General features: G+C 41.8%; 2 protein-coding genes across 2 annotated transcripts; both read left to right on the top strand.

The window, feature by feature from the left end:
- Window positions 1–1,358: 1,358 nt before the first annotated feature.
- MTRF1L (mitochondrial translation release factor 1 like) lies at window positions 1,359–18,912 on the top strand. The gene is made up of 7 exons (XM_086745307.1): window positions 1,359–1,742; window positions 4,430–4,509; window positions 5,740–5,923; window positions 13,822–13,985; window positions 14,925–15,042; window positions 16,836–16,972; window positions 17,435–18,912. Exons 1-7 carry the CDS (start codon window positions 1,448–1,450, stop codon window positions 17,648–17,650), a joined length of 1,194 nt encoding a protein of 397 aa, XP_086601433.1. The 5' UTR covers window positions 1,359–1,447; the 3' UTR covers window positions 17,651–18,912.
- Window positions 17,805–27,190, top strand: FBXO5 (F-box protein 5). The gene is made up of 5 exons (XM_086745306.1): window positions 17,805–17,939; window positions 22,451–23,187; window positions 23,505–23,595; window positions 24,736–24,897; window positions 26,118–27,190. Exons 2-5 carry the CDS (start codon window positions 22,466–22,468, stop codon window positions 26,367–26,369), a joined length of 1,227 nt encoding a protein of 408 aa, XP_086601432.1. The 5' UTR covers window positions 17,805–17,939; window positions 22,451–22,465; the 3' UTR covers window positions 26,370–27,190.
- The last annotated feature ends 368 nt before the right edge of the window (window positions 27,191–27,558 follow it).

Genomic DNA, 27,558 nt, shown 5'->3' with positions numbered 1-27,558 from the left:
TCAGTGTAATTTGGTTGTAAAGTATGATTACCTAGTTCTGTTTAGACATGAACAAGGACAGAAGAACAGCAAAGACCTGACTTTGACTCCTCCAATGATTGTAATCTAAAATACTGCCTAATAAACTTTTATGGGTAGTTGGACAGTTTTATATTAAAGTATATTTTTCAAACTGTTTTGAGTTCGGCCAAGAATCTCATTTATGATATTATCTAAAACAAGGTTACTGTGCCACCCTGTCTGCATACTGGAGGGGATTTGTCAAGATCATCCCACAACATCCATCACATCACATTTACTAAGTGATTGCATCTTCATTGTGTTCCAGTTTAAAACTTTGACGTAAGGCAGTGTACTCAGATCTGTATTTTATAAATGGGCATTCTGTCAGTCTCACCACTGATCTCTGACATAATGACTCTTTCAATTGACATTTTTTCTTCTTCTGACAATGCATTTCTTTTCCTCTAAATGTTTAATTTTGCAGCTGCTCTTACTGTGGAGGAATCCTTCCACAAGTATTTGCAGCTTCCTCCTGCTCACAGTATTTTAATTCTGAAAATTTCTTCTGGAGTGAGAGGAAAAGACTGGTAGGAGTGACCTGGATATCAAAACATAAAGCTGGAGAGGGACTTCGACAAGGGCATGTAGCGAGAGGACAGGGGTGACGGCTTTATCTGGAAGAGGGTAGATTTAGATTAGATATAAGGAGGAAATTCTTTCCTGTGAGGGTGGTGAGGCACTGGAACAGGTTGCTCCGAGAAGCTGTGGATGCCCCATCCCTGGAAGTGTCCAGTGCCAGGCCGGATGGGGCTTTGGGCAACCTGGTCTAGGGGAAGGTGTCCCTGCCCAGGGCAGGAGGATTGGAACTGGATGAAATTTAAGGCCCCTTTCATCCCAAACCATTCTATGATTCTACGAAACCTTCGATGGAACATTCCCGCCTCCCCTCCCACACCAGGAGGCTGGCTGCAGCGTATGGGGGCCCCAAACTGCCCCGGTGACACCCTCAGCACCCCCGCGGGCTCTCATCCCCAGGAGCCCGGCCTTAAACTTGTAGTATGGAGGATCTGGAGAGGTCTGGGGGCATTTTTTTGTTAGAAGGAACAAAAAAAATCCCACACAACCACCGACGTCAGCCCCGATGAGACATCCTGCCAGGCGCATCGGGGTATCCCCGCCACTGCCAAGCCCCGCCCCTTGGCCCGCCCTGCCCTGCCGGCACCGGCCAATCAGAGCGCGCCTCCCACGGGGCACAGCCCCGCGAAACGAAGGGAGCCGAACCCCTTCGCCCGTTTCCGCCGGGGGAGCCCCGATAATTTCCGAAGTCAGCGCCGAGCCTCTTCGGCAACTTCCGGAGACCCGAAGGGAGGCGGCCGAGCGCGTTCCGGTGTCTCCGGCGGGGCAGGGGAAGGGCAGGGTGCCCGAGCGCCCGCCCCAGCCGGGCATGCGGCTGCTCTGGCGGGCTTTCCGCGCGGCGCAAAGCCGCCAGGCCGCCGTCCTGCCCCCTCGGAGCCCCCGAGCAGCGGCGGCCGGGGGCAGGGCGGCGGCGGCGGCGGCAGGGCCGCGGCGCGGGCTGAGCGCCCGGCCGTGCCTCGACCAGCTGTTCGCCGCCCCCGCCTTGCGCCGCCTGCTGGACGCGCGGGCGCGGGGCGGGGCGGGGCCGGAGCTGGCGGCGCGGGCCCAGCGGCTGCTCGAGAAGGAGCAGGAGCTGCGCGACACGCGGGAGCTGGCGCGGCAAGGTGCAGAGCGGCGCGCGGCCGCGAGGGGCGGGGCGGGCCGGGGCGGGGCGGGTTAACAAACCGGTCAGGTGGGGCGGGGCGCGGTGGGCTCCTCGCGGCTTCCGTTGCCGGAAGTGACCCAAGCCCCCGAGGGGTGGCGAGGGCACGGGCGGTGTCGGTTGGGGTGAGCGGGAGGGGCCGGTCTGCGGGCTCGCGAAGCAAGAGCGGCGTGGTTGCACCTATTTCGTATAAAGTAAAGGCAGTTAATCAGGGATGGAAAACTTACAATTTTTTCCCTTTTCGGATTTTTTTTTTTTCTTGCTGTAAAGACGTGTGTGGCTGCCCGCGTGCGGCCATTTCAGCAGCCGTAGGCCTTGGTATCTGCGCTGCCTCCACGCCGTGGTTTAACTCCGTGACGTGTTACTAGCTGTGCACTTCGTGTAGCCAAATAGCAAATAATTTTTAACCTGAGTCAAACCTGATGTCCCTGCTCCTTGCAGGGGGGTTGGACCAGATGACCTTTAAAGGTCCTTTCCAACCCAAACTATCCTATGATTCTAAACTTCGTTTTGATAGCAGTTAGAAACCAAAATGCAGAAAACAGTACTTCAAGATCAATAAACATTCACTAGATCATTAAATGTCCCCTAGGTCATTTAATACTCATTGCTTTTCTAAATACTGCTTAAATAAGAGTTTTAACAGTGGCTGCTGATTCCAGCTGGTGGAGATGACAAACACTACCAAGAAGCAGGTGATCTCTCTCTCTTTTTTTTTTTTTTTTTTTTTTTTTCTTTCTACTCATTCCCTCCAACCTGAGATTGAAAAAGGCAAACTGTTCCTTTGAATAAATTAAGCAATGACCCAAACTAACTGAATTAAATGGAGGATTTCCCCCCCCCCCCCTTTCAGAACCTGCTGAAAAAGCCAGTATTATCAAAAGTAGGTTTAGAACTTCAACAAAGTGATTACAAGGGTTTAGTCAGTAACTCTGAGCACCTCTCTAGCTCATAGTTAAAAATATTTGTATCTATTATTTTTAATTGATTTTCGGGCTTATATTACATTTGCATTTTAAAGTATTCAGCTGCTATTAAATAGATTATTTCTCAATTTTATCGTAATTGCATTATGAATAGCTGGTTTGATTGCAATCGATTTGCAGTTCTTTAATTCTTATCATTCCATCTGCTGGCCTTAATGACTAGCCCTTGATTAGTCAGTAGTTATTGTAAAGAAATGTAGGTAGTTGAAGATTATCAAATTTATATCAGGTTTAAAGAATTACAGTTGGTCAGCTAGTCAACCGTGACTGCTCTTAGCCAGCTGTAGGTGAAGCATGCTTGTTGTTTGAAGCAGTTTACGCATGACTATCTTTTTTATTTCCTTCTTATAGAAGTGTTTGGGGGCAGGGGTTAATTCACCAATGTTAAACCTAAATTGTAAAGTCAAAAAGTTCCATTTAAAATTGTGCTAGTGAGTAAATACAGTTACAGTGCTGAAAAGGTATAGCTTTTTTTGTAAGAGTGCACCTCCCATCTCAGCTGAGTGCATTTAAAAGCTTGCTGTACACAGAAAAAAGAAGTCTAGCATCTTTCTTTTTCTTCTGACTGTGCAGTTATATGTCTCTGTGCCTGCCCCAGTTCCCCATTTTTCATTGTGTAGCGTTTTCTCTTTTGATTTTTTTTTTCTTTTTTTTTCTTTTTTTTTTCTGGTGAAGTGAGCTGAATCAGTGCAGATCAGAGGCTGCTTGAGGTGTTGGTTTTTTTAATTTGTTTTTTTTTTTTGAGGCAGGTGTGAGTGAAGTTTAATATAGACTATAAAAAAAAAAAGGAACACTTTAACATATTGAAACTGTAGTACAGAAAAACAGGTCTTAATTGTAAAGCATTAGTGTTGATCAGTCAAGTAACCCTTTAAAATTACAAGTTCCTGTTACTATGCAAGAATTCTTCCATACCTTTGTTTTTAGTGATGTCTCAGAAGTTTTGCAGCTGTTCTGGAATAAATTGACAGAGATAAAATACTTGAAATTGCTGCTACTGTCTTCAGATTTTTGCATATGATGATAGGGGTAATAGTCCTTTTCATGAAGAGTGTCAGTTGTGGGGCTGCTGCGCTCTTTAAATCCTTGATGTTCCTGTCACAGTGAAATACAGAAAGTAATTTCTTAGAATCACAGAATGGCTGAGGTGGGAAGGGACCTCTGGAGATCATCCAGTCCAACCCGCTGCTCAAGCAGGGTCACCTACAGCAGGTCACTCAGGATTATGTCCAGCTAGGCTTTGAATATCTCCAGGAATGGAGCCCACAAACTTTCTGGGCAACCTGTGCCGCTATTTGACCACTAGCACAGCAACTGTTGGATTTTTGGTTGGGTTGAGGTTTTGTGGTTTGATGTTTTGTTTTTTCTTTTTTTTAATGTTTAAGTGGAACTTCTTGTGTTTCAGATTTTCCCATGTCTTATACCTGAACGATATCAGAAAACAATGTGTACTCTTCACCTCTGTTACAGACAGTATTATTAATCTCATTTTCTGACAGGTTTACTGTGTTGGGGGCATTTTGTGTGGTGTTTTGGTCGGTTTGTTTGTGGTTTTCTTTTTTTTAATTTGTGGAGTAAATTCTTCATGTGGTTATTTTTCAGAAGGTTTTCTGAGAGTGGCACTGGTATAAGTCTGAGGATTAACCATACTCAAATATTCCAGATGAGAGTGAAGATTTCCGGAAGCTTGCAGAAAGGGAAATCGCCTCCTGTGAAGAAGAGATAGCTGAACTGAAAAACCAGGTTAGATCTCCTTTAGAAGCCTCTGTTTCCTTACCATTCCTAAATTAACAGAGCCATATTGTCTTCTCATCCAAATAAGATGTATACAATAAACTCATCTCCCCATCCCTGCCAATTATATGCCTCAACTAGTGTTTGTTATCTAAGGAAAATGAAAAATGCAGATGGTATAGAGACAGCCTGGAAGTGCGTGCCTACTTGTTTCTGAAATTCTTTGAATCAATAAATTTTTATCAATAGGTGCTGTAGTTTGTCTTCTCTGGATGTACTTTTATGGATGTCCAGTTTTTTATCTCTTGGAAACATTAAACTTGTATAGTATCACACAGAGGAGTGGTCTTTAAAAAAAAAAGTAGTTTAATACTATGTAACTACTTTAGACTGCTACCTTATATAGGTTCTACATAGTATCCATCTCATTTAACATAAAAATAATTATCTTTACATAAACAAACTGTTACATATTCTTGATGTTACTGGCGAAGTAGAAGCTGGTATTGTTACATTCTTTATTCCTTTGACAATGATGTGGTAGTCATTTTATATATATATTTTTGTAAATTCTCATGATTTTACCAAAAGAAGTCATTGTCTGTGGAAAGACACATCACCTAATGCTAGTAAAGGAAGATGGTTTAAAAGCATTTGCTAATCACCCCGGGTTTTGATCTAGCCTGCAAAATTGTGATACAGTTGTTTTGGTTCTAGTGTATCTTTCTTCTGCAGTTCAATATAGGGCTGGCTCTTCCTTTTTAAATAAATAAATGAATAATACAGCTGAGTTGTTGTTGTAGTACTGTCCTCCTGAACATCCATACCTTCTTACCTCTGCAGTTGAGACTAGGTTACAAGGGAATCTGATGGGAAGGAAGATGCTTTGTTGTCTTGCAAGAACTGACATGTATCCTGTGGTGTACAAATGTCGCAGTGCTCCTAATGGGTGAAAATTTCTGTGAAGTTTTGTAGGTCCTGAGAGAGACCTATGTAGCTCCTGCCACTGTGAACAGACACAGGGAGCCTTCCTGCAATGCAGCATCCCCTTCCACCTCTTCCTGACCGCTGCTGTTTCACTGCAAGAGTCGTGAGAAGCCTGTCCTCTGGGCAACCAACGAGTTAGTGCAGGAGAACACAGCCTAGATCGATTACAAACTTGTCTGGCATTTTATAGTATGCCAGTTGTGGATAGCAGTATCAGAGGGAAGTCTTAGCTGGGTGTTTTTGTATTTGCAGATAGTGTTGCTTTTGATTCCTTCAGAAGAAACAGACGAGAGTGATCTTGTCATGGAAGTAACTGCTGGAGTTGGAGGGCAGGAAGCCATGCTGTTCACCTCGGAGATATTTGATATGTATCAACGATACGCTGCCTATAAAAAGTGGAAATTTGAAATATTAGAATACTTTCCCAGTGAAATAGGTCAGTAATGAAAATACTTAATTTTTGTAACTTTTTAAGTTGAGACATTCATATGACACTTGAATTTCCTGACTACCGGACGCTAATTTGCACTAACTTAATTTTAGAAATGGAAGATTGTTTGAATGTCGGAGTACAATTTTCCTCAGCTTCTGTATTTGAGAGTGAAACTCCATTTCAGAAGCACTACTAAAATACTGAAGTGCTAAAAGATAAAACTTGACTTTCAGTAGTTTCAGAAAGTAGAAATGAAACTAAGTACTTGGCAGAAGAAAATTCAGAGAGTGATGCAGATATGTTGGTTTAGCTTTATTTTTTTTACAAATACAGTTTACACATACCCTTTATTTGAATATGCTGTTCTACTTAGTTACTTCATGTTCCTAGTGTTCATAGATCAGTTTGGTGGCAGGTTGAAAGTTTGTTTATTATTATGGATCTCTTGGCAGAGAGAGATCAGTATAATCAAAACTATTCTTGAGATTTAATCTAAAACATCTTGAATTTGTCTGAAATAATCTCAACTGAGGATTTATGTAAGGAAATAGGATCTTTGGACATAGCTCATCTGTAACAGCTAATGGATGAGCAAAGTGGGGGAATTGTTGGTACTTTGAGAGGAAATATAAGAGAACCAGTTATTTATTAAAGTCTTCAGCTAAAATTTCACAGGTAATCAGTTTAACAGCTTGATGCCAATAAAAGCAGATGTTTCTCCTTTCTGCCTCTCTGCTTGTCTGAGCAGTCCAACCTTTTTTGTTTCTTTTTTTTTTTTTTTTCCTCTTTTGATATCCTTTCACTTAAACTAGCAAAGACTTTGCTTTTTATGACTGGGATAGGTTTTTTTTGCCTAGTTAATGTGTTACTTCCCTTCTCATGAGCATTAGGACTAGCATAAGGTAAGCAGCAACATGGGGCTGAATGCAAGGAGCTGGAAAAACTGGATCTTCTGGTGATGATGAGCTGTGAAGTGTGGAACAGCATCTGAAAAGATGAAGATTAGTAGGTTTATACAACAAACTGAGGCAGTGGCACACGTTAGTGTGTAAAGTTGTTTCACAAAGATCAGGCTTTTCATTGCTGCTGACTTCTTTGCATTGGCCATTGTGATTATGTGTCTTTACAGAGTCTCATCACCAAGTTAATTCAACTGGTTGATCCAGCATACCTCCACCCCCCCCACCACCACCTACCCCCCTCCTCCCTTCAATTAGTTTTCAGGTAATCCAGCTCAAGAGAAGAGAAGAAATGCTTGTGGGAGTGGTTGAGGCAGAAGCATGTGGCTACTGCTGGTGGCAGTGAGAAAACCAGGACCTCCTTCCAGGAGTGAGAGGTTCAGTCAACTTAAGCCACCCGTGAAACTGCATTCCAAAACATGAAGGCATGCCCAGACGGTGGCAGGGATTTTGGTTTTTGACTGACAGATTGCTAGCCATGGTTCTCAGCAGGCTGGATTTGCTAAGTCTGTCTGTGTCAACAGATCTGCAGGCTTACTGTCATCCATGCTGTTGTCAGTGAAAGTAGCACACTCACCTAGATTTTGGTGTGGAGGTAATTTATATGTTATAGTGGGTATGGATCGGTAGATGGACACTTGTGCAGTTTGCTGCTTCTAGCTCAGACTGGTTGTGAAATCTCACCCGTATTCATAGTTTCATCAGTATTTTTTTCTTTTTTAGTAAAAATTTGAAGTGGAACTGGGAAAAGCTAGGATGTTAGGATATGCAATCTGGCAGAAAAACTCTAATCTCTTTTTGATCAACAATATAATTGCAGAGAGAATTTTAGCAAGCTTTGAGAAACGTGAAGCATCTTCCAATGCTACTTCTGTTTACTTACCTGAAAATATAATTGAATGTAAAATATGGTGTATCTTGAACATTTTTCAGTTTCAACTGTGTAGAAATTCACAAAAAATAAATATCCACAACTCTTATGTCATTGAGATACTTTACCCTTCTAGTGAGGGTCTTTCTGCGCGCTCAGACACTTTTTGCATAAGTACAGTTTTTGATTCACTGTTATGTAGTGAAGAATTAAAAGAAGGTTCAAAACTTGGACTCCATGGAGGAATACAGTTGGACATCTGTTCTGGTTTTGTTTAGGAGGGGGGGGCAGTGCTAAGGTGGTAGCTTCTGTAGGAAACTGCTAGAAGAACATCATCACAAACTGGGAACTTAAAAATCTAGGTACAGGCTTGATTTGCACCTCAAAAAAACGGAGGTCCATGTCTTCACCTTGTCAGATATGCAGATACAATTTAATTTATTATGGATTTTACTTACATTTCTGAGGTCTTCAAATCTTTCATAGAATTTGATTTTTAAAGTGCTATATTGGTAACATGTTCAAACAAGAACTTTCTTTAGAGTTCTTAGCAGGTAACTAATTTCAAGTTGAACATGAATTCATGTTTTCACAGTATCACAATCTCCTAGAGTGGCTGCTGTTGATTCAGTTAATATAATTTTTAAAATTTCATGAGGTTTGAATTCAGTATTGTATTATCTAAATTTGTTATTAATAATAAACTTTTTTTTTTATCATCAAGAGGTCATTTGTCAAGTTCAAGTGAAGGTAGGGAGAAGAAACAGCATCATGTTACATCGCAGCTTGTTGCTGAAAGAGGAAAGTCATGTTCATCCCTGTTCATCCCCAGGCAAATGTTTTACCTGTTCAGCATTTGAAGCTGACAGAAATCTACTAACTTTTTTTTTTTTTTTTTTTTTAAAGTAAGTTGAATAAATATGATGCAGATTAGATGAGTGTAAACAGTATGAGAGAAGAGTCTGGCTCTTTTTTATTTCATGTACTAGAGGAAGAGGAGAGTTGCCCTTTCCATTGAGACAAGACTTTGGTGGAGTGAACCCCAGCAGTCACATACAACTCCACCTTCAGAGCACAGTTTCACAGTCAGCTAAACAAGGGCTGTCCTGCCTTCCAGCCAGCTGCTAGCTGTATGTTCCTTCGCTCTCTCAGCTGTAGCAGTTTTGAGGCCACAGTGCTAATTGAATCAATCCACTGATTTGGCTTAAAAACTGTCTGTTGTTGAGTAGTTTTAAATCAAGTCTGACTCAACTTGCAGTCCTGTGATTGGAAGAGAAATGGAGTTGTGCTTGACTACCCTTTTTGTGAAAGCTCAGTCCTTGGACAAGGAGCCCACACCCTCAGAGACATTGTCTTTAATGCCTTAAATGGGAAATTGAAGTAGTATGTTAACCTAGTATATACCCAGACGTATTTTCTCTTTGAAACTGATAGGTTTTTAATGAAGATATATTTATTTTAAACTCTTTGTCTTGCTGAAGACCTGCCTGTGCACTGAAATGAATGTTTAAGAAGGTAGGATGTAATTTTGGAGAAAAATAAAGGCAGCGTTAGACTTTGTCAGCCTCTTGCAGTGTGTTTTCTGATCTTGCTTGCGTGACCGCGTATTATCAAAACTGAGAAGCTAGAAATAGGTTGGGAGGTAAGGGTGCTATAGATGGCACTGCCGCTGAAAGGTATGTTTGGACCCTCAGGTTCAAAGTGTCTGTGCTGAGCTGAGTAAGAATGGAGGTAAGAACACTGGGCTGTTGGATCCCATCCGCGCTCCATTTTTATGGAGCACATGAGCAAAAGCAAGGTCCTGCATTAAAACGTCAAACTCCCTTATTTCAGAGAGCTCCAGAATTTGGCTGAAACATGAATGTGAGCATGTGTGAACAAGGTGAATGTTAAACAAAGCTGCAATTAAGAATTGGTTTCAGTCCACTCTTAACTGACTTTATTGACCTACCGCAGGGGATGCCACTGTGCAAAAATAGCACATTCAAGATTTAGTGTGCACATTAAAACAACCCCCCATGTAACTATTTATCCACTGCCTCTCGCCCTGTAGTGGCAGGCAGAGACACAGATATGGGACTTTGTCTCCATCTGGGTATGAGATGCCACATAAAAAATGAGTGCAAGCTCACACCCTTGTTCTATGCACATCAGCTTGCAGAATACAGAGGGATATTTTAATTGAGAGGGGCAAGCATATAGTTAGCAAGAGCTATCTATATTTGATAGGCCTATGACATCTTTGCCAGGGTAAAGGGTTTGTTGAAATTTCATTGGATTTGGCTGCATTTCGTATTAAATTTGTGTTGGTAATAGTTGACCTGAAGCAACAGGATCTAAACACTTGTCTTTTGAGCCAGTTTTTTGGTCATCTCTTGCTAAACACTATGGTGCCACAGGCACACTGTTATCACTACAAACTTAAACTCTCCTGAATGTGTCACAAATGTGGCTGCAGCTCAAATAGACAGACTGTACACATGGTATATATATATTGATGCCAGGAGAAGTCGAGGAGGAAAGACAGACCATTAGCTTTTGCAATGAACTGCTTGTCACATGATTAATACTTGTCAGTAGTGCTGTAGCCTTGTGGACGTTCACATAATTTTTACTTCTGATGTAGCCTGGCTTCTTCCTCGTGTGCAAAGGTTGCTTATAATTTTCTTCAGTACATGCTTTTATATGTAAAGGAGTAAGTAAGTTTTATTACTCAAGTACATTAATTATTCTAGGTGATATAAGATTATTTTAAAGTAAAGAAGAAATATTTTGTTCACTTGAATAGCATTTGCATAGCAGTAAAAAGATTTAACACTACCTGTTAGAATTAAACTTACTAATCTAAACTGAAGGTTTTGATAGATATTCTTATTTGTTAAACTACATGTTTTATAGTCAGATTTGTTCTAAACATGACAGATTTATCTTACAGAATTTATAGTAGATAATGTCTGTAAATGAAATCAGTGAAGCACAGGTACGTTGAACAGTGCATTTGAATCAGTCGTACAGATCTGTACAAGTAGAATCATAGAATGGTTTGGGTTAGAAGGGACCTTTAAAGGCCATCAAGTTCAACCCCCCTGCAAGGAGCAGGGGCATCTCCAACCAGATCAGGTTGCTCAGAGCCTCGTCCAACCTGGCCTTGAATGTTTCCAGGGATGGGACATTCACCACCTCTCTGGGCAACCTGTTCCAGTGTTCTACCACCCTCATTGTCAAATTTTTTTTCCTGATGTCTAATCCGAATCTACCTCCTTCTATTTTAAAACCATTACCCCTCGTCCTATCACAACAGGCCCTGCTAAAGAGTTTCTCCCCATCTTTCCTATAAGCCCCTTTTAGGTACTGGAAGGCCACTATAAGGTCTCCCTGGAGCCTTCTCCAGGCCCCAACTGTCTCAGCCTGTCCTCACAGGAGAGGTGCTGCAGCCCTCTGATCATCTTCATGGCTTCCTTTGGACTCGCTCCAACAGGTCCACATCCTGGACACAGTACTCCAGCTGGGATCTCACAAGAGCAGAGTAGAGGCGCAGAATCACCTCCCTCGACCTGCTGGCCACGCTTCTTTTGATGCAGCCCAGGATGCAGTTGGCTTTCTGGGCTTCAGGCTTTCTTTGCCGGCTCATGTTGAGCTTCTTATCCACTAGCATACCCAAGTCCTTCTCCTCAGGGCTGCTCTCGCCCAGCCTGGTGTTCCCCCAACTCATGTGCAGGTCCTTCATTTGGCCTTTTTGAACTTCGTGAGGTTTGCATGGGCCCACCTCTCCAGCCTGTCCAGGTCCCTCTGGATGGCATCCCTTCCCTCCAGCGAATTGACCACACCACACAGCTTGGTGTCATCGGCGAACTTGACGAAAGTGCACTCTATCCCACTGTCCATGTCGCCGACAAAGATGTTAAACAGGGCTGGGCCCAATACCAACCCATGAGGAATGCCACTCATCACCGGTCTCCACTTGGACATTGAGCCATGGACCACCACTCTCTGAGTGTGGCTATCCAGGCAATTCCTTATCCACTGAGTGGTCTGTCCATCAAATCCATGTCTCTCCAGTTTAGAGAGAAGGATGTCATGTAGGACAGTGTCAAATGCCTTGCACAAGTCCAGGTAGATGACATCAGTTGGTCATCCCTTGTCCACCAATGCTGTAACCCCATCACAGAAGGCCACCAAATTGGTCAGGCACGATCTGCCCTTGGTGAAGCCATGTTGGCTGTCAGCAGTCACCTCCTTGTTCTCCATGTGCCTTAGCATGGTTTCCAGGAGGATCTGCTCCATGACCTGGCTAGGCACAGGGATGAGGCTGACCGGCCTGTAGTTCCCTGGGTCTTCCTTGTTCCCCTTTTTAAAAATGGGGGTTATGTTACCCCTTTTCCAGTCATCAGGAACCTCACCAAACTGCCACAACTTCTCAAATACAATGGGCAGTGGCTTGGCAACTCCGTCCACCATTTCCCTCAGGACCTGCAGATGCATCTCATCAGGTCCCATAGACTTGTGCACCTTCAAGTTCCTTAGATGTTCCGGAACCTGCTCTTCTGCTACAGTGGGCAGTTCTTCATTCTCCCAGTCCCTGCTTTTCCCTTCCCCAACTTGAGTGATGTGGCTAGAGCCCTTATTGGTGAAGAGTGAGGCAAAAAAAGTCATTGAGTACCTCAGCACTCTCCCTGTCCCAGGTAACCAGGTCACCTGTTTCCTTTCGGAAAGGGCCTACATTCTTCCTGGACTTCTTTTTATCCCCAAAGTAGGAGAAAAATTTTAAAAGTCAGAAGGACAAAAGTGAAATGAAAGAGAAAGGAAGAGGCAGTTTAGGCTATTTTCCACAAATGTGACTGTAGAAGGTACTGTATTTTATTAAAGTTACAGAATGTTACGTTTCTGTAGAATAAAAACGTTTGCAAACTTTGTCCATGGAGGTGAAAAACCCAGCCTACATTCTGGCTGATGGTTTTTTTTTCCTGCTCTGTGGGGCATTTTCAGATTCTACGTTGTCTTCATTTTCCTTTTTTAAAAAGCTGCTATCTTGTCCCTGTGGTTGATTTCCTTAGCGTAGAGATAGCCTAAAACAGTATTTCTGAGAAGTATGTGCCTCTTCTTTTCCTCGGCTGTGGTTTCATGTTGCAAGACTTGAACAGCAATACTCTTTCAAGGCCACCTATCTCCTCTTTAATCGTTCCCTTGGCAGACCACCCACCGTGCTGAGAATGGGATCTGGGAACTGAGCTGGATTAAAAACCAAAACGAGTGAAAAATTACATTCATTTATAGTGCCATAACTCCTCTGATCCTTCAGTTATACTGGCGTGACTGAAGGGTTTGCGCAGAGGCAACCAAGGAAGAGCAAGAATGTCATAAACTAGTATTGCAACAAACTTTTCTGTCACGAAACCTTGATGGTATTGGGCTTTACTTCCAAATTCTAAGCTGTTCAATGCTACTTATAGTACATTGCTGTCAAGTGTTTTGCTGGAATTACTGGTATGAGGGGCAGGAGTTGGGAGTTCTGCTCACTCCAAGGGAGCAAAAGATTAAAATGACATGAAATAGCAAAGATGAGACCAGGGGTAGGATGCATAGAGAAGAATGGATAAGAAGAAGAGTTTGAATAATACTCATCCTTTAGTTAAAGAATTGGGTTTTTTTTCCCATTGAATGATAAGGTCCTGAACTAATAATAAAAAAAAATGATGTAATTTCTGAAGATGACTTTCAAAATTTGATCTTTATGTAAACTTACTGCCTGTGTTAGACTTCTACTATGGTTTGTGATTGTATGAGTACATGTATGTACATGGTTCATAGAAAATGTTTGTATAAAAATTGGACTATATAAAAAAGAATTTGACAGTCCTTTACTTGAGATAGTGTGTGAGTATGTATGTCTGGATTTGTTTTTAAGAGTTTTCTTGCGTTTTCGGTATAATTCTGCCTAAGTATTTAAATGGTAAATTCATAATTTTAAGAAACAAATGACAATGATGTCTAAATACACTGCTCGAAATGTAACAGCATAATACCAACAGCTTTTCTTACAGCTTCACAACTGTTCTTCTTCTGTATTTAAGGTGGCCTAAGACATGCAGTTGCCAGTATAGCAGGTCTTGAGGCTTACAAGTGCATGAAATTTGAAGGAGGAGTGCATCGTGTTCAGCGGGTGCCAAAGACAGAAAAACAAGGACGCATTCACACCAGCACAATGACTGTTGCAATATTACCCCAACCCACTGAGGTAATATTTATCTTGTAGTATAACAGACTTTACCGTTACAAATGGTTTTGGATGCCGTATTGCTGATACGCGAGTGTTTTCTGTCTCTCTTGTTTATTCTCTCTTAATTATTTTTTTTAATCTTAGTTTTAAACTAAGTGGTATTTGTTTGTTTATTTTTATTTTTGTCTAGAGGGGTGAAATAAAGAATTTCTGTATTTCCTCATAATCCTAATCTCAAGAAAGACGCTGGCACTTCACTGTAACTTGAAAATTCACTCTGTCTTGCATGTTTTATGGAAAGCTTTACATTTTTACAAAGTAACAAAAGACTGAATTAGTTTACACAGCTCATAGAGATTTTTTTAGCACCTCCTCATTTTTGTAGTGTCCTCGCTTTCCCCTTCCAAAGTACACAGATGATAATTCCTTTTTGCCATATTTGCTTGCTTAAAAACAACTGGCTAAGAATTAAAGCTTTGTTTTGATCTTTGTTTCATGTTGACCTAGGAACTTATCACAGATGTTACTCCTTCCTGTTCTCTCCCAAAGTTTTCTCACTCCTTCCTCCCAGAGACCATCGCCCCATTCCAGAGCCAGCCAAGGGAATATGTTCCATTTTATCTAAAAACCATCTGGTCAAGTTCAAATATTGGTTAACTTTGCTGGAAGAGGGTGCAGAGCTTGCAGAAGAGGAGGAGGATTAATACTAAGGGATGGTTGTGCCTTAAGCTACTATTTGATTTCCTGGCTTCCATCAGGTTGCATTTCAATCTGGCTATAAGGATTTATTAATATGTGAATAAGTGAATGCAAGCTACCACTTACAAACTTTAAGAAGTTTGATCTTGCCTGAGTGTGGCTTATAAAATAAACCAACTATGCATATTTGACATCTGTCTAGAAAGAAACAACATACCTATGTTTGTTTGTTTGTTTGTTTTCTGTCTCCCATGACAGATGAGGCTGCAAATTAATCCAAAAGATCTACGGATAGAAACAAAGCGAGCCAGTGGAGCTGGAGGCCAGCATGTCAATACCACAGACAGTGCTGTACGGATAGTTCATATTCCAACAGGTGCTTAATTTTCTCCTTAGTATAAGATCTGCATTGCAAAACTGCTGTCAGAATTTCTTTTTAAACAATTGTTTTATTTTCAAACCTGGACAACAGTATAGCAGAGTTTTCATATAGTTTCTGTGTGTGTTTATCGTACTGTAAATGCACTATCTTGTGCCCACTCCAATTTGTAGTAGTGAAGACTACTGGCTTCAGTAGGTAAACTATCAATTTTGCCATTGAGCATGATGCTCTAAAAGCATCCAGATCAGTTCCTCTGAAAAAGATTTATTTAAGCTTTCAAACTTCAAGCTTTCAAAATGGAAAAGAAATTGAAAAATAGAATAGGTTACAATCTGATGATTTGCCTTTTCTTGACTAGTCTCTGAAAGAGAGATTGCTCTATTTCCCTATTAAAATGTTGCTTTTAATTGCAGAGTCTACTCAGGATGCCAGCTTCCATTTGTCTGCTGGCTCCTTTCCCATAGGTTACAGGCATAATTAGGAGACCCATCCCCAGGGCTCAGGTTAGGAAATGTAGGAGGGAAAGGATACACCCTCAAATGCCACCTGATTTTAACTATCGTATCTTTTTTTTTTATTGCCATTCCTAAGCTTTTAACTTCCCTTTGAGCAATCCACAACAGCTGCCTTGACTTTCATTGCTTTTTAACTTTTCCTCGTCTCTATCACAAACATTAGTCAGGCTTTACAGCCTCAGGATAATCTTAAGTGCTCTTTATCTTGATGTAGTCAATTTTTGCCACCCATTTATTCATATTTATTGAAGACATTAATCCATTCTACATTTGTTATATCACCTTGGTAAAGCAGAAGGTAAACAGTGGAGAGGATAGAATTCTGTTCAAGATAAGGTGACAAAAAGGTACTCCAGATTCAAAAAATTTTGGATTGCCTGCATGTTTGGGAAAAACCGCACAAACTAAAACCGGCAAATGATCTTGGACAGTTATTAGTGTTTGTTATAGAAATCTTAAAATATGTTGCAGATTTTTTTGTGGTTATGCACTAGAGGTGGTTCATAGAGGGTTTTATATCTCACAACTTTTTCTTATTCTGCCTTTCCCTTCTTCATTCCTCTTGATCTCTCTTCCTTTGCAATTGTCCTGTTAGTTCTTCTAGTTCTCTCATCCTGTTGACAAACCTTCATCAGAACCCAAAAAGTTGTTTGTAAACAAGTCTTTCATAAACTAATACTGTGTAATCTCATAAAAGCATACTGTAATCTTACCAGACTTACTTTAAATAAATCCAAATAACTTAGCTTGTATTGTCTTCTTCTGTATTTCTTCTCCCTACTCCTTTCTTAGGCTGTTCACTTCTCATCTTAACTTGAATTTTATGTTTTGGGGGGACAAACCACACTTTTTTTAAAAACAAAATAGTATCCACTTTTGTATATTCTGATAATTTTTTATATACTCACTATCTCATATGTTTTAGTGCTCCTTAAATCCTAAATTTCCTGGAACTGTGGTGAAAAATTAAAAATATGAAAGGTGTTTTCTGTCAGTCAGATCAGGTGGCTTTTATTTCATTACCTACCTGTTGTTCAATATATCACATTAAATTTCTTGTCTTGTGGCTTAAAGCACCTGTACAACTCGGCCTGCACTTCTCTCCTGTAATGTATCATTAGACGTTAATAGGCCTGGACTTTTACATTCCCAGTCCAAAATACTTATTGAAGAAAGAAACAGCTTATTGTAAAATAATAGAAATCTAGAAATTGCAAAACCCTTTTAGTATGTGTTACTGTTAGGTGTTAAATGTCATGATATTTTTGGCAGGCATCGTGTCTGAATGTCAGCAAGAAAGATCTCAAATTAGAAACAAAGAGAAGGCTATGCAAATGCTATGTGCTAAACTATACAACGCCAAACTGGAAGAAGAAACCAAAAAGAGAAACAGTGTTCGAAAGATTCAAGTAAGTTTCACTCAGTAAAGTTATAATTCTGTACAAGCACGTGTTCTTGGGGTAACTCTAATGTTGAACTGCAGATAGTAAATGGAAATACAGAGAAACAGGAGCCCAGGAAGGAGTTACACGAGGCAAAAAAAAAAATCATATTCTAGTTGAGCAATAAAGGTAATATATTAGCCAGACTTAAAATGTCATTAGTATTTAAATTCTAGAGATCTAGTGAAACAAACTGGATTACTACTGGAAGAACTAGAATAGTATTAGAAAAAGAGACAGTACAATTACTCTTCTACATGCTTGAGAACAATTGCTGCAACTGCTGAACTGGTCTGAGTACTATGTAACTTTAACAAATTTTGGATAATCATGGGAGGAAGAGAAAGCTTTCACTTTAGATGCTTAATCAATATTTCATCCTTTTTATAAAAAGACAATTATGATAAACTGATTCTTTTTGTGTGATAGATTGGGACTAAAGGAAGATCAGAGAAGATCAGAACATACAACTTTCCACAGGACCGGATTACCGACCACAGGATAAGCAGATCAGTGCATCATATTGAGTGTTTCATGCTAGGGGAAGAAATGCTAGATGAAATGATACAAACTCTGAGAGAATATGCTGATTATGAATCTTTAATGGAAATTATTTCAGAAAATGAAAACAAGAATCTGTCCTGAACGTTGCTCTTTGTCAGCCCATTACAAGAGATGCAGACATTTGTCTGCAAAGGAGCTTCCTGGAGCACCACCCAGAAAATGCAGCTGCTTTTCAGATCATGAAAGACACCACAACTTGTTTCTTCATGACTGATACTTTTCTTACTTGCTGAGTAAAAGACTTTATTACCTTCATATGAGAGATTATTGCTGCAGCAGTCCACTTTAAAAGTAAATTTGACTGGGCCAGAAGTAACTGCAGTTTTTAACTTTCTCCACTAAGAAGATACCGATACACCACTCTCAAAAGGTACGCAGTAAAAAATTAGCTATTTCTAGTTGCAGTTTTCATTTAAACAATAGTTTAAACATCAGTACTGCATCAAATAGCTTACTAGAGAGAACAAAAAAGTCCTATTTTGTCTGAGTGATTGGAAGAAAGTGATAAATAAATTACCCCACTACTAATCTGCGTATTTCTTAATCGCTTATACGTGGCATGGGAGAGGGAGTCAAAGTGTATCTCCCTCATGTTTTCATGGCCTTCTGGCCCTTATTAATAAACACAAAAAATTGTTAAGGAATATCCTTTGTTCAAAAAAAACCAAAACAAAACAAAACCAAACCTGTGGAAGCCAAGTGGCAAGTTATATGAATTGTTTTTGAAAAGGATGTTTCTGTTCTCGAGTCAGAAGTGAAAAGAATTGTTACAATATTGTCTGGCTGATATTTCAATCTCCATTTGGCTTCTGTTCAGTTTCTCCTTTATGTTTTTAATTGACTCTTCAGTTTATTGATTTTCTAAATGTTTCATGGTATGAACAACATCTTACTGTTTTTGTCTATTTACCAGCATGTTAAAACATTGGATCTATGAAAGCAAAGTAAAACCTTTGCCTTTCTAATCTACTGATACATGTGCACGGTTGTACCTGTGGGTAAAGACAACTATTAACCTTTATTTTAGACTACATTTTACAATCCCAAATGCATACGGCAATACGGAACCTGCGGCTTCCATGCCACATTATCCCATCATGCATTGTACTTAGGCATATGTGTATGCACACACAGAATGTATGTGAAATATAAATAGTGGGAAATACGAAATTGGAACCCAAGGAAAAATGTTACCAAGAATATAGGGGTGTTTACTTTCAGACGTCTAATTAAAATTAGTGTAAGAAATTAGAATAGGAACAAAGCAAGTTTGCTACAGATAGCTTATAGAAATGCATTATTTAAACACTCTATATAAAAATCAACTGATTGTTATTAGTTTATTACCTTCTTTTATTACATTTGAGACTGCAGTTTGAACCAATGCATGTCAAAAAACCGCATAGAATCATTCAATACCTTTATCAGCTTTGTTTTCTAGGAAATACTACATGGTAACTATGATTAACTTCCAAATCTTTTTAATTAAAAGATGCATACATTAACTTCTGATGTAGGAGTGCCTGAATGCATAAGGTGAGGCACACATATTCCCTGTTGGGAATAGGTAAGACATATTCTCATAACATTCTCCCTAAGCGTGAGACCTGGGTCTAGATTTACTACCAGATTTAAAACTCCCAACTGGCACCTAAGAAAGTAAAAATAAATATTGATGCATTTTGTGCTTAAAATAATCAGATATTGCTTGGAGCAGAAACTAGGACTGAAGTCTTATGTTCCTACCAGATCAGTACTGAAAATGGAAGACTGTAGAGTACATGTGAAAGTCGTCTTGATTTCACCTAAAGCCAGGCTATCTTACGCCATGTGATGGATAGAGTTTGCGATTCCTTCTCTCTAACTTCCGTTCCATATTCCTCCAAACAAATGAGGGCCATTAGCCGGGTGTCAGCACTGTGGACTGCTGCCTGAAACTTATAGAAGCGTTTAGGTCATTGTCACCCTAGACCTTCCCTGCTGGTCCAGCTGGTGGCCTGGCTGGCCAGATCTTGCCTGGCTCGCAGCCTCCCTGTTCCCATCCGTCTCCTGAACGGACACTAGATGTATGGTTCTGGCAGGAGGCTGGCGGTGGTATCCCAAGACTGGCACCTGACAGCCTCATACAAGGTGGACTCCACTTCTTGAGTGGTACCTCCTTGGCCTGTCACGGCAAGCTTTACTGCGTAGAGACTCAAAGTCCCTTTCTTGCTCCATGTTCATTTTAATGCAAGGTCTATTGTCTCGCTGCACCTGCAGCCTCCCTGAGCTGCGAGAACGTCCTCTGGACATCTTAGGAGCTGGGGGGGGATTGCTGGTGCCCAGTCTGTTCCACTCCCAGCAGCATTGCTCCTCAGCAAAGCCCGCTGCAGGTAACGTTGACCACGCTTTAAAGGGCATTTCTTCCACGGGAGGAGCCCGGGCGCAAGATCCCTCCCCGCTGCAGGACCTGGGCGCGCCGTGAGCCCGCACGGATGGCGGGGAGATCCCAGGCGCACCCGTTCCTAAGAGCAAAAGCGGATGCAGGTGGGCGCCCAGAAGCGCTTAGGCCTGTGTCACACCCCCCCCGCCCCCGCCCGGTACCGCGGGAGCCGTTTGTTCGCTGAGGGGAGCGCGCTGAGACCGTTCAGCCGCCGGAGGAACGAACGAGCGGGTGCGCGGGAGGCCACGCCCCGCCCCGGAGCGCGCGCGCGCCACCTCCCCACCACTCGCCTCGCTGCTCGCCGGCCGAGGAGGGAAAATGTGAACGGAGCCGGCTCCGCCCGCGCCGCCTCGGATTGGTCCCCGCCTTCTGCCCGCCTCCCATTGGCCTCGCCGCCCCGGCCGGCGGCGCCCGATTGGCTGGCGCGGTTTTGGATACCAAATTCAAAGTTTTTAAAAGTACCCGGCGAGAGCGGCGGCGCACTCACTGCCCGCGGGCCGCGGTGGAGCAGCTCTGCAGGTGAGTGCGGGCGACTGGGGCTCTCTCGTGGTGCCGGTTCGGAGCAGCGGAGCTCCGCGGTGAGGGCTCAGCGGCGGGCCCGGTGCGGGGCAGCGGGGCTCCGCTGCTCCGCGACCTGGGCTCCGCGGCTGGGACGGTGCGGGGCGGCGCGGGCTGCCGGCATACGTTGCGGCGGGACCGGGGGGCGCTGGAGGTGCTGGCCGCGCTGCGAGGGGCTGCAGGTGGGACCGGGGATGGGGATTCCCAGCGGCCCCCCGGCCCTGCTGCCCTCCGCAGCCTCGCCCCGCAGTTATCCCGCCGGCGGGACGGGACGGGACAGGGGCGCATGGGCGGCCGTGCAGCCCCCCTGTCTCGCCACTCAGCAGCTTGTGGGGTGCGCCCCGCCGGCCACACCGCACCAGCGGGGCCGGGCCAGGGTCCGGGTCCGAGCCGGGTGGGGTGGGGAGCACAGCTCCCGCCGGCGGGCAGCGGCGGACGGGGAGGGGCCGCGCTGCGCTGTCTCCCGCCCGCTGGGCCACGCCGGCGGAGGAGGGGGGGAGGGGGGTATCCCACCGGCGCGCCCCTGCCCGCCCCGCCGCCGCTATTTTCGGAGGGAATCCTCCAACGCGCGGGAAAGCGGAGACCCCCATCCCGCCATCGAAGGCGCAGAGTGCGGTTCGCGGGACCCCGCAGGGCCGGGACCCCTCCTACCTGCCGCCGACCCGGGCCATCTTGAGCGCTGGGCGGGAGCAGCCTGACAGCGCCGTGGGGTCCGCGGCCCAGCCCGCTCCACGGGAGGGGGTCGGGGCCTGCCGGGGTGCCCCGAAACGGGAGCCAAGGGATATTTCCCAATTCTGCAGAGTTTCAGGCCAAAAGCTCCTCTGCTCCCCCGCGGGGCCCCAAGCGAAGGGGGGCAGGGGAGGAGGGGGCTTGGTGGGGGGCCTGCACGCTCCCCCAGCTCACACTATACCAAGCCATAAGCGTTTTGCTCCTTTCTTCCACCAAACGTAGGGAAGAGAAGTAGGAAAAGTAGGGAGTTTTTCTCTGAAACGTTCACAAAACCCATTAATACTTTTTCTTTCCCAAAACTGCTGGAAGTGCTTAAATCCCTTAAAATACTCCCTCAAATGAGGGAGCTTATTTTTCACACGGATTGCAAAGCATGTTGAAAATTATTTTCCCCTTAGATTTAGGACGGCAGAGATGGCTTCCTTTTCCCCTGCGGCCCTTGCCCATCCCCCCGCAATTGTTAATATAGATAGCACCACACTTTGGGGGGAGGGGAAAGAAACAGGGCAAGAAAAGCTCCATTTCCCTATAACGTCTACCGATCTCCCACCCTCTGAAAATCATGCTTGCAAGTAACATTTATTTCACTTGGACCATTGTTTAAGAATCGATGCTTTTCATTGTAATTTACGCACGCATGTGAATGCTTGGACTTTTCCTGTGCCACCCAGCCTCCTCCCCCTTGAAAAATGCCAGATACCTGGCTGCATCAGCAGCATTGCCTCTGGCCTTGGATGCAAACTTCAGGCTGCTCTGGCCTGGCTATACCCCCCTGCATGGGCCTGCTGTCACTCATGGACCCTCTGCCACTGGTGTCCCTTGCAGGGACTGCAAGCCTCCTGAATACATCACTCCATTTAGGGTAGGAAGTGGAGGCACTGGTGTGTCTGAAAGTTATCTGTGCTGGTGGAACAGCGACTAACTAAATCATCCAGTCAATTTTCTCTCCCCAGTTATATGCAGCGTAAAGCTCTAATTTTGAGAAGATCTTGCATAGATTTAATGTGTGACTGATCAAATCCTTAGTTCCACTGTTCCAACTAACTGTTGCGAGCCAGTTAAACATTTACAATTATAATGCAGAAGGCAGGCATGATTGGTTCTTTGTGAGAAAAAGAATTTGTGATGCAGTTTGTACTGTGTTGTCATACTTTCCTTGTTGTTCCTTGCAGGATACAAATAAAGTAATGAAATCAAACCTTAACCACTGTCTCAAAATGAAGTGTGATTTTGATTGTACGTCTCTTCATGCTGGGTTTGTGCCATTGAAGTCTGCTGTGGAGAAAAGAAGACTGGAAGAATCCTGCCCCTCAAATTACAAGGAAAGCTTTTGTAAAAGCTGTGCTGAAGAGCATCAGAAAATACTCCTTAGCAACTCATACCACGAGGCTACTAGAAATCTAGATTTTGAAGATGAAGTACGACCTGTACATAACAAAGAAAACAAACAAGTAACCCAGAGACTTGATGAAGGTATCTATGAAATGGAGGCACTGGAAAACAGTAAATTGAATGAGGACAGTGGTTACTCTTCTATGTTAAGTAATCAATATGCTGATGCAATAGAACATGAGGATAGTATACCTTTGGCTGGGAATCTCTGTGGCACACCAAAGCATTGTCTCATGAAGAACCAAAACCAAGCACAGTTTTCAAAGAAAACTTTGTTGCCAGTAATCCATTATGAAGAAATGGTTTGTTCAACTTTGAAAAAAAGTGGTAAAAGAAATCTCAAGTCTTGGGCTGCAGTAGACAGAATTGTTTATAGGGGAAAGATTGAACTTTGTAACCTAATTGGAAAGAAAATGGGATTAGATAGAATAGACATTCTTGCCGAACTCTTCCAAAAGAACCTGAAGCATATATTAGCAAACATTTTAAGGCATCTCAGTGAGATGGATTTAATAAAGTAAGTATATTGATCTCATTGTATTTCATGGGAAAGTAAACAACCTAATTAGTTGGCTTAAGAATGTTTTAGATGTGGGGCTTGGGACATTTACTCAGTGGTTAGTGTTATGTATCAATATATTAAAACTATCAATGTAAGCCGTGATATACACGGAGAACATGTCTTTCCCCTAGAAGGCCAATTAAAGACTACAACTGTGAACGTATCCCATCTTCTGCATGAAAGAAAGCATGACATAGTTATTCTCGCTATTAAATAAAAAAAAAATTCCCTTTCTTATGAGGTAACCGGTATTGTTTGTGTTGTCGTTGCAGTTTTGCCAAAGTCAGCACAATGTGGCAGAAGATTCTACAGGAAGATAAATGGATTTTCCAATTGTATAGTAAAGCTGTGAAAAACCTTTCTGTAAGTTTCTGCACTTACTAGATATTTCAAGCCTAAACGAGCAGTGTCTTTCTGCTATTTCAGGACTCCTCCCAGCCTTAAAAGATTGTGGAAGAGTTTCTTAGATTGAAAACATGGAGTGCCTGAGTTTGTCCTGTTAGGCTGCCCTGTCTCAAGTGTTGCTAGTCACTTCACTGTCTTTGGAGCCCCAGGAAGGCTGACTGAGAACGTTACCCAAGGAGAGATGCAGATGTTCTTAAGAGCTTCCACATGTTCTGTGTCACAGAGCAAGGCAGGAAGCAGAGGGTCAGCTCCAGCATGGCCCGCTGGCCAAGCTCTAGGGGCTTTCAGCAGAGGTTTGCTTTCTTTAACCTCCCCACTGATTTGGAAGGGAGAGACTGAGAGAAACCATTCAGCTGTGCGACTCGGGTTCTCTGCTTGTACTTTCTAGCAACAGTCTCTGAAGTGCAATGTGTTGGCTACAGCAAACTGAAAAGCTTTTTGCACTGAGCTACTCCTAACGCCTAACTTGTCCCATGAAATAAAATATACACGATCCAACCACACTAGCGTTGTACTTTACCAAGGCAGGACTCTCTTAAAACACTAGAGGTGTTTTTCTTCCTTGAGAGACAATGAAACAGGGCTTATGATCTACCACCGAAGAAGATAGTAAACTAATTTTAATTTTGTGTAGTATTTTATGGTTTGATTTCCTCCCTGCCATTGTATGCTTTTTCTAAGCTGAATTGCAAACTTAGAAAATTGGTGGGAGAAATTTCCCTCTTACAAAGAAAACTTCAAGCATCCCTGTTCACCATAAAGAATTAGAAATATCGCTTTACACTTTAAACATTGCGGTGAGTAGGTTATGTGCTCTGCCTAAATAATGATGATGCATTAAAGTAAGTTGCACTACATAATGGAAGGTGGTTGGTTTTGATGATCTGAGCTAGGAGTCTTTTCTGTGCATTTATAACAGTAGTGACTGAGAAAGCTAGGGTAAAATTAAAATACTACTTAGTATGATGCTTTATTATTGGAAAACTTCTAGCCTGGAGGACAGATCAAAAATAAGTTGTTGACTTCTATTGAACAAAAAGTCAATATTGGATAAGTCTCTTCTCAAATGTTATTCTTTTTTTTTTTTCTTTCCATTAGAGTGGCACTAAGGCATCAGAACATGCTGCAACAAGGCAGTATGTTCTCTACCGAGCGGCTTTAGCTTCCATTCAGAAAGCAACCCCACCAAAAAACTTCAGTAAAAAAGGGACCGGATCCAAAGCGTCTAAGAATCACAGCAGGCTCATGGAGTTTTCTGAGGTAACTGGTGATTTCCATTCATCTTTAGTTTCTCATATAGTGTCTGGCACTTGATCAGCTTGTAAAGAATATTTCTAAAACTAGTATTTCCAATTTGAAGTGCTTGTAACTTTTATTAGTATGGCTGCCAGATTTTGCTTATTGAGCCTATTTTAAGACAAAATCAAAAACTAAGTGGAGAATATTGATAAACTGAGATGCTCTACATATTTTTTTTCTTTTATTTTTTTCCCCTAGGTGTCTAGGTACCCTCACAATGGCTTTGTGGGGTTCTTTTGGCTTAAATTTTGGCTTGGATCAAACATGAAAATGTTTAGTAATTTCCTCTTAGTTTTCATGGGCTTATAATGAATCACATGTTTTCCACATGAGTAATCTCACAAAAACGATCCATTTTGCTTCAACACTGATGGGCTTTTTTTTTTTTTAAAGACCAAAGACAAAGTAGTTCTTTATTTCTTATTTTTAAAAAATGAAACAAATTAATACCTTTCCTGTTCATTCTATGCTTCTTTTTCAACTAATTATCTGACATTGAAATGGCTTTTTCTAACTACATATTTGTAATGTGTCACACATTTGGAGTTGTCAAAAACTAACAGCCTAAGTTTCCCTTCACCTTGTTATTTTTCTTAAGCTTTTGTTTTTCCACATGTAAGTGCAGGTCTATATTGCAAGGGTTTTATAAGACTTTTAAAATGCTTATTGAAAGTCATTGTTCATAAGCAATGGATTTTCCTAATTAGAAAAAGTTTTTACACTTGAACTTAAAAGTTTTATTCTGCAAATTGATGCGATAAGGGAAGAAGACACAATCACACTGGAAAGGATGATCACGCTGCTCTAATATGACTATATAACACTTTGTAGCATTAGGAATCTAAAAGTTCAACTGTATACCGAAGTAGCAGTCTAAAAGTTTTTTTCCTTTATAACATATAAATGTATGTGCACACACATTTAGATTCTAAAAAACAGTTTACTAATTTCCAATTGGCTACCTCTCTTCCAGTCTGAAGTACCTGCAGTTATAAGCTAATTGTTCCTGTTCAATCTCCAGCAGAATTTGATACAACCAGACTAGGGTAAATTTGTAATTTATCTCTCTAGAGTAGGAGAAGTTGTAATATGTTTTGTGGCACTTAAATAGCATCAGTGAATGTTTGGGTGTGTGTATTTACTCTCCACTCATTATTTTCTTTATATGGTTTTTCCAACAGGCTGCCAAGACCTTGAAAAACACTGAAAGCTTTAAAGTCTGCCATCGCTGTGGCTCACCTGCAAAGTATGACTCCTATCTACAAAGAGCGACGTGCAATCGTGAGAGTTGTGGCTTTGACTTTTGCACAAAGTGCATGTGCAGCTACCACAGCTCCAGTGACTGTATGAGTGGCAAACCAGTGAAATCCAGCTCTAAGCTAGGGCCGCTTCCTGGGACTAAGAAAAGCAAACAGAATCTACGACGATTGTGATCCATCCATTCCAATACAGATTGTCAGATGCCCCGTAAAAGTTTTTGTTAGGATATGAAGTTTTCCACAAAGAAAAACAAACAAAAAATGCTTTCTACTATTCCATATTTTTAAAAAAAGTCAATTTTATTATTCCTGTGTACAATTTAGCTGTGTTCATATTCCTAGGAATCACCAGAAATACCCATTTTAAAAAGTCTTTCTAATCTATAACTTCAAAGAAAACTCTGCATATGGATTCCAATAACATTTTAAATATTGTCCTGACAATTTGTCTATTCTGTTCCAGTCTTCAAAACATTCCACACTAATATTGAACAAAACAAAAAAAAGTTTTGGCAAGTAGCCTTCTATGTGTAACCCTAGCAATTCTTGAATGCCAGAAGAGGGAAGCATGAACTGTATTTTACTTAAATGTTTGCTCTTGTTCAAAAGTCTTTTAAAAGCATTTATAGTAAGAATGTCAAGTGAGGTGAGTGATATCCCTTTTACAATAAAATTATGAGGGAGTCTAGATTTTATTCTTTTTTTTCCAAGGCTTTGCCTTCATTTTAAAATATGAAAGTTCATAATGCCATTTTCTCTGGTGGATTACCGTATGGGAATCTTAAATTGTTGCTATTTATTCATTCAGAACCTGCAAATTTTCCTTGAACTGAGGTGATATCCTTTCCAACTTTAAAAAAAAAAAAGTACTGTATCTTGGCTACACTGCTAAAAAAACTTTGCCAGTTTTTCCAAATCATAAGAAATTTTTAATATTTGTATATATTTGTAAATACTACTATAAATATTATTCATGTTTGTCTTGTGAATGTGAAAATAAATTACTGTTCTCAACAACTTGGTTGTCAAATCTGAATTGCCTATTTATCATCTTAAAAGGTTACTTTTCATGCTCATTTCTCATGTTTTCCAGTATGTGCTTCTTAAAAAGGTTGATTTAACAAGGAGCAAATCTCCTGGTTTTGTGTAAAACTTAGTGATCTGTTCTTCTGCTGCATTCCTGCAGCTTACCTAAAGGCTCTTAGCAGTAATTGCCAATAGTTTCTGAACTCATGCATTTAATGGAAAAATTTTTATTAGCTGAATTTACGCTGCTGTTGCGCAACTGGCTCATGGTCAGTGAAGTTCTTGTGATTCTGCAGCAAAGACAGGCAAGCTTTCAAGAAAAGAACTGATCATTTTC

This window comes from Chlamydotis macqueenii, chromosome 3 (genome assembly GCF_036417535.1).
Source record: "Chlamydotis macqueenii isolate bChlMac1 chromosome 3, bChlMac1.mat, whole genome shotgun sequence".
Classification (NCBI taxonomy): domain Eukaryota; kingdom Metazoa; phylum Chordata; class Aves; order Otidiformes; family Otididae; genus Chlamydotis; species Chlamydotis macqueenii.
This window is presented reverse-complemented; position numbering and strand designations above follow the sequence as displayed.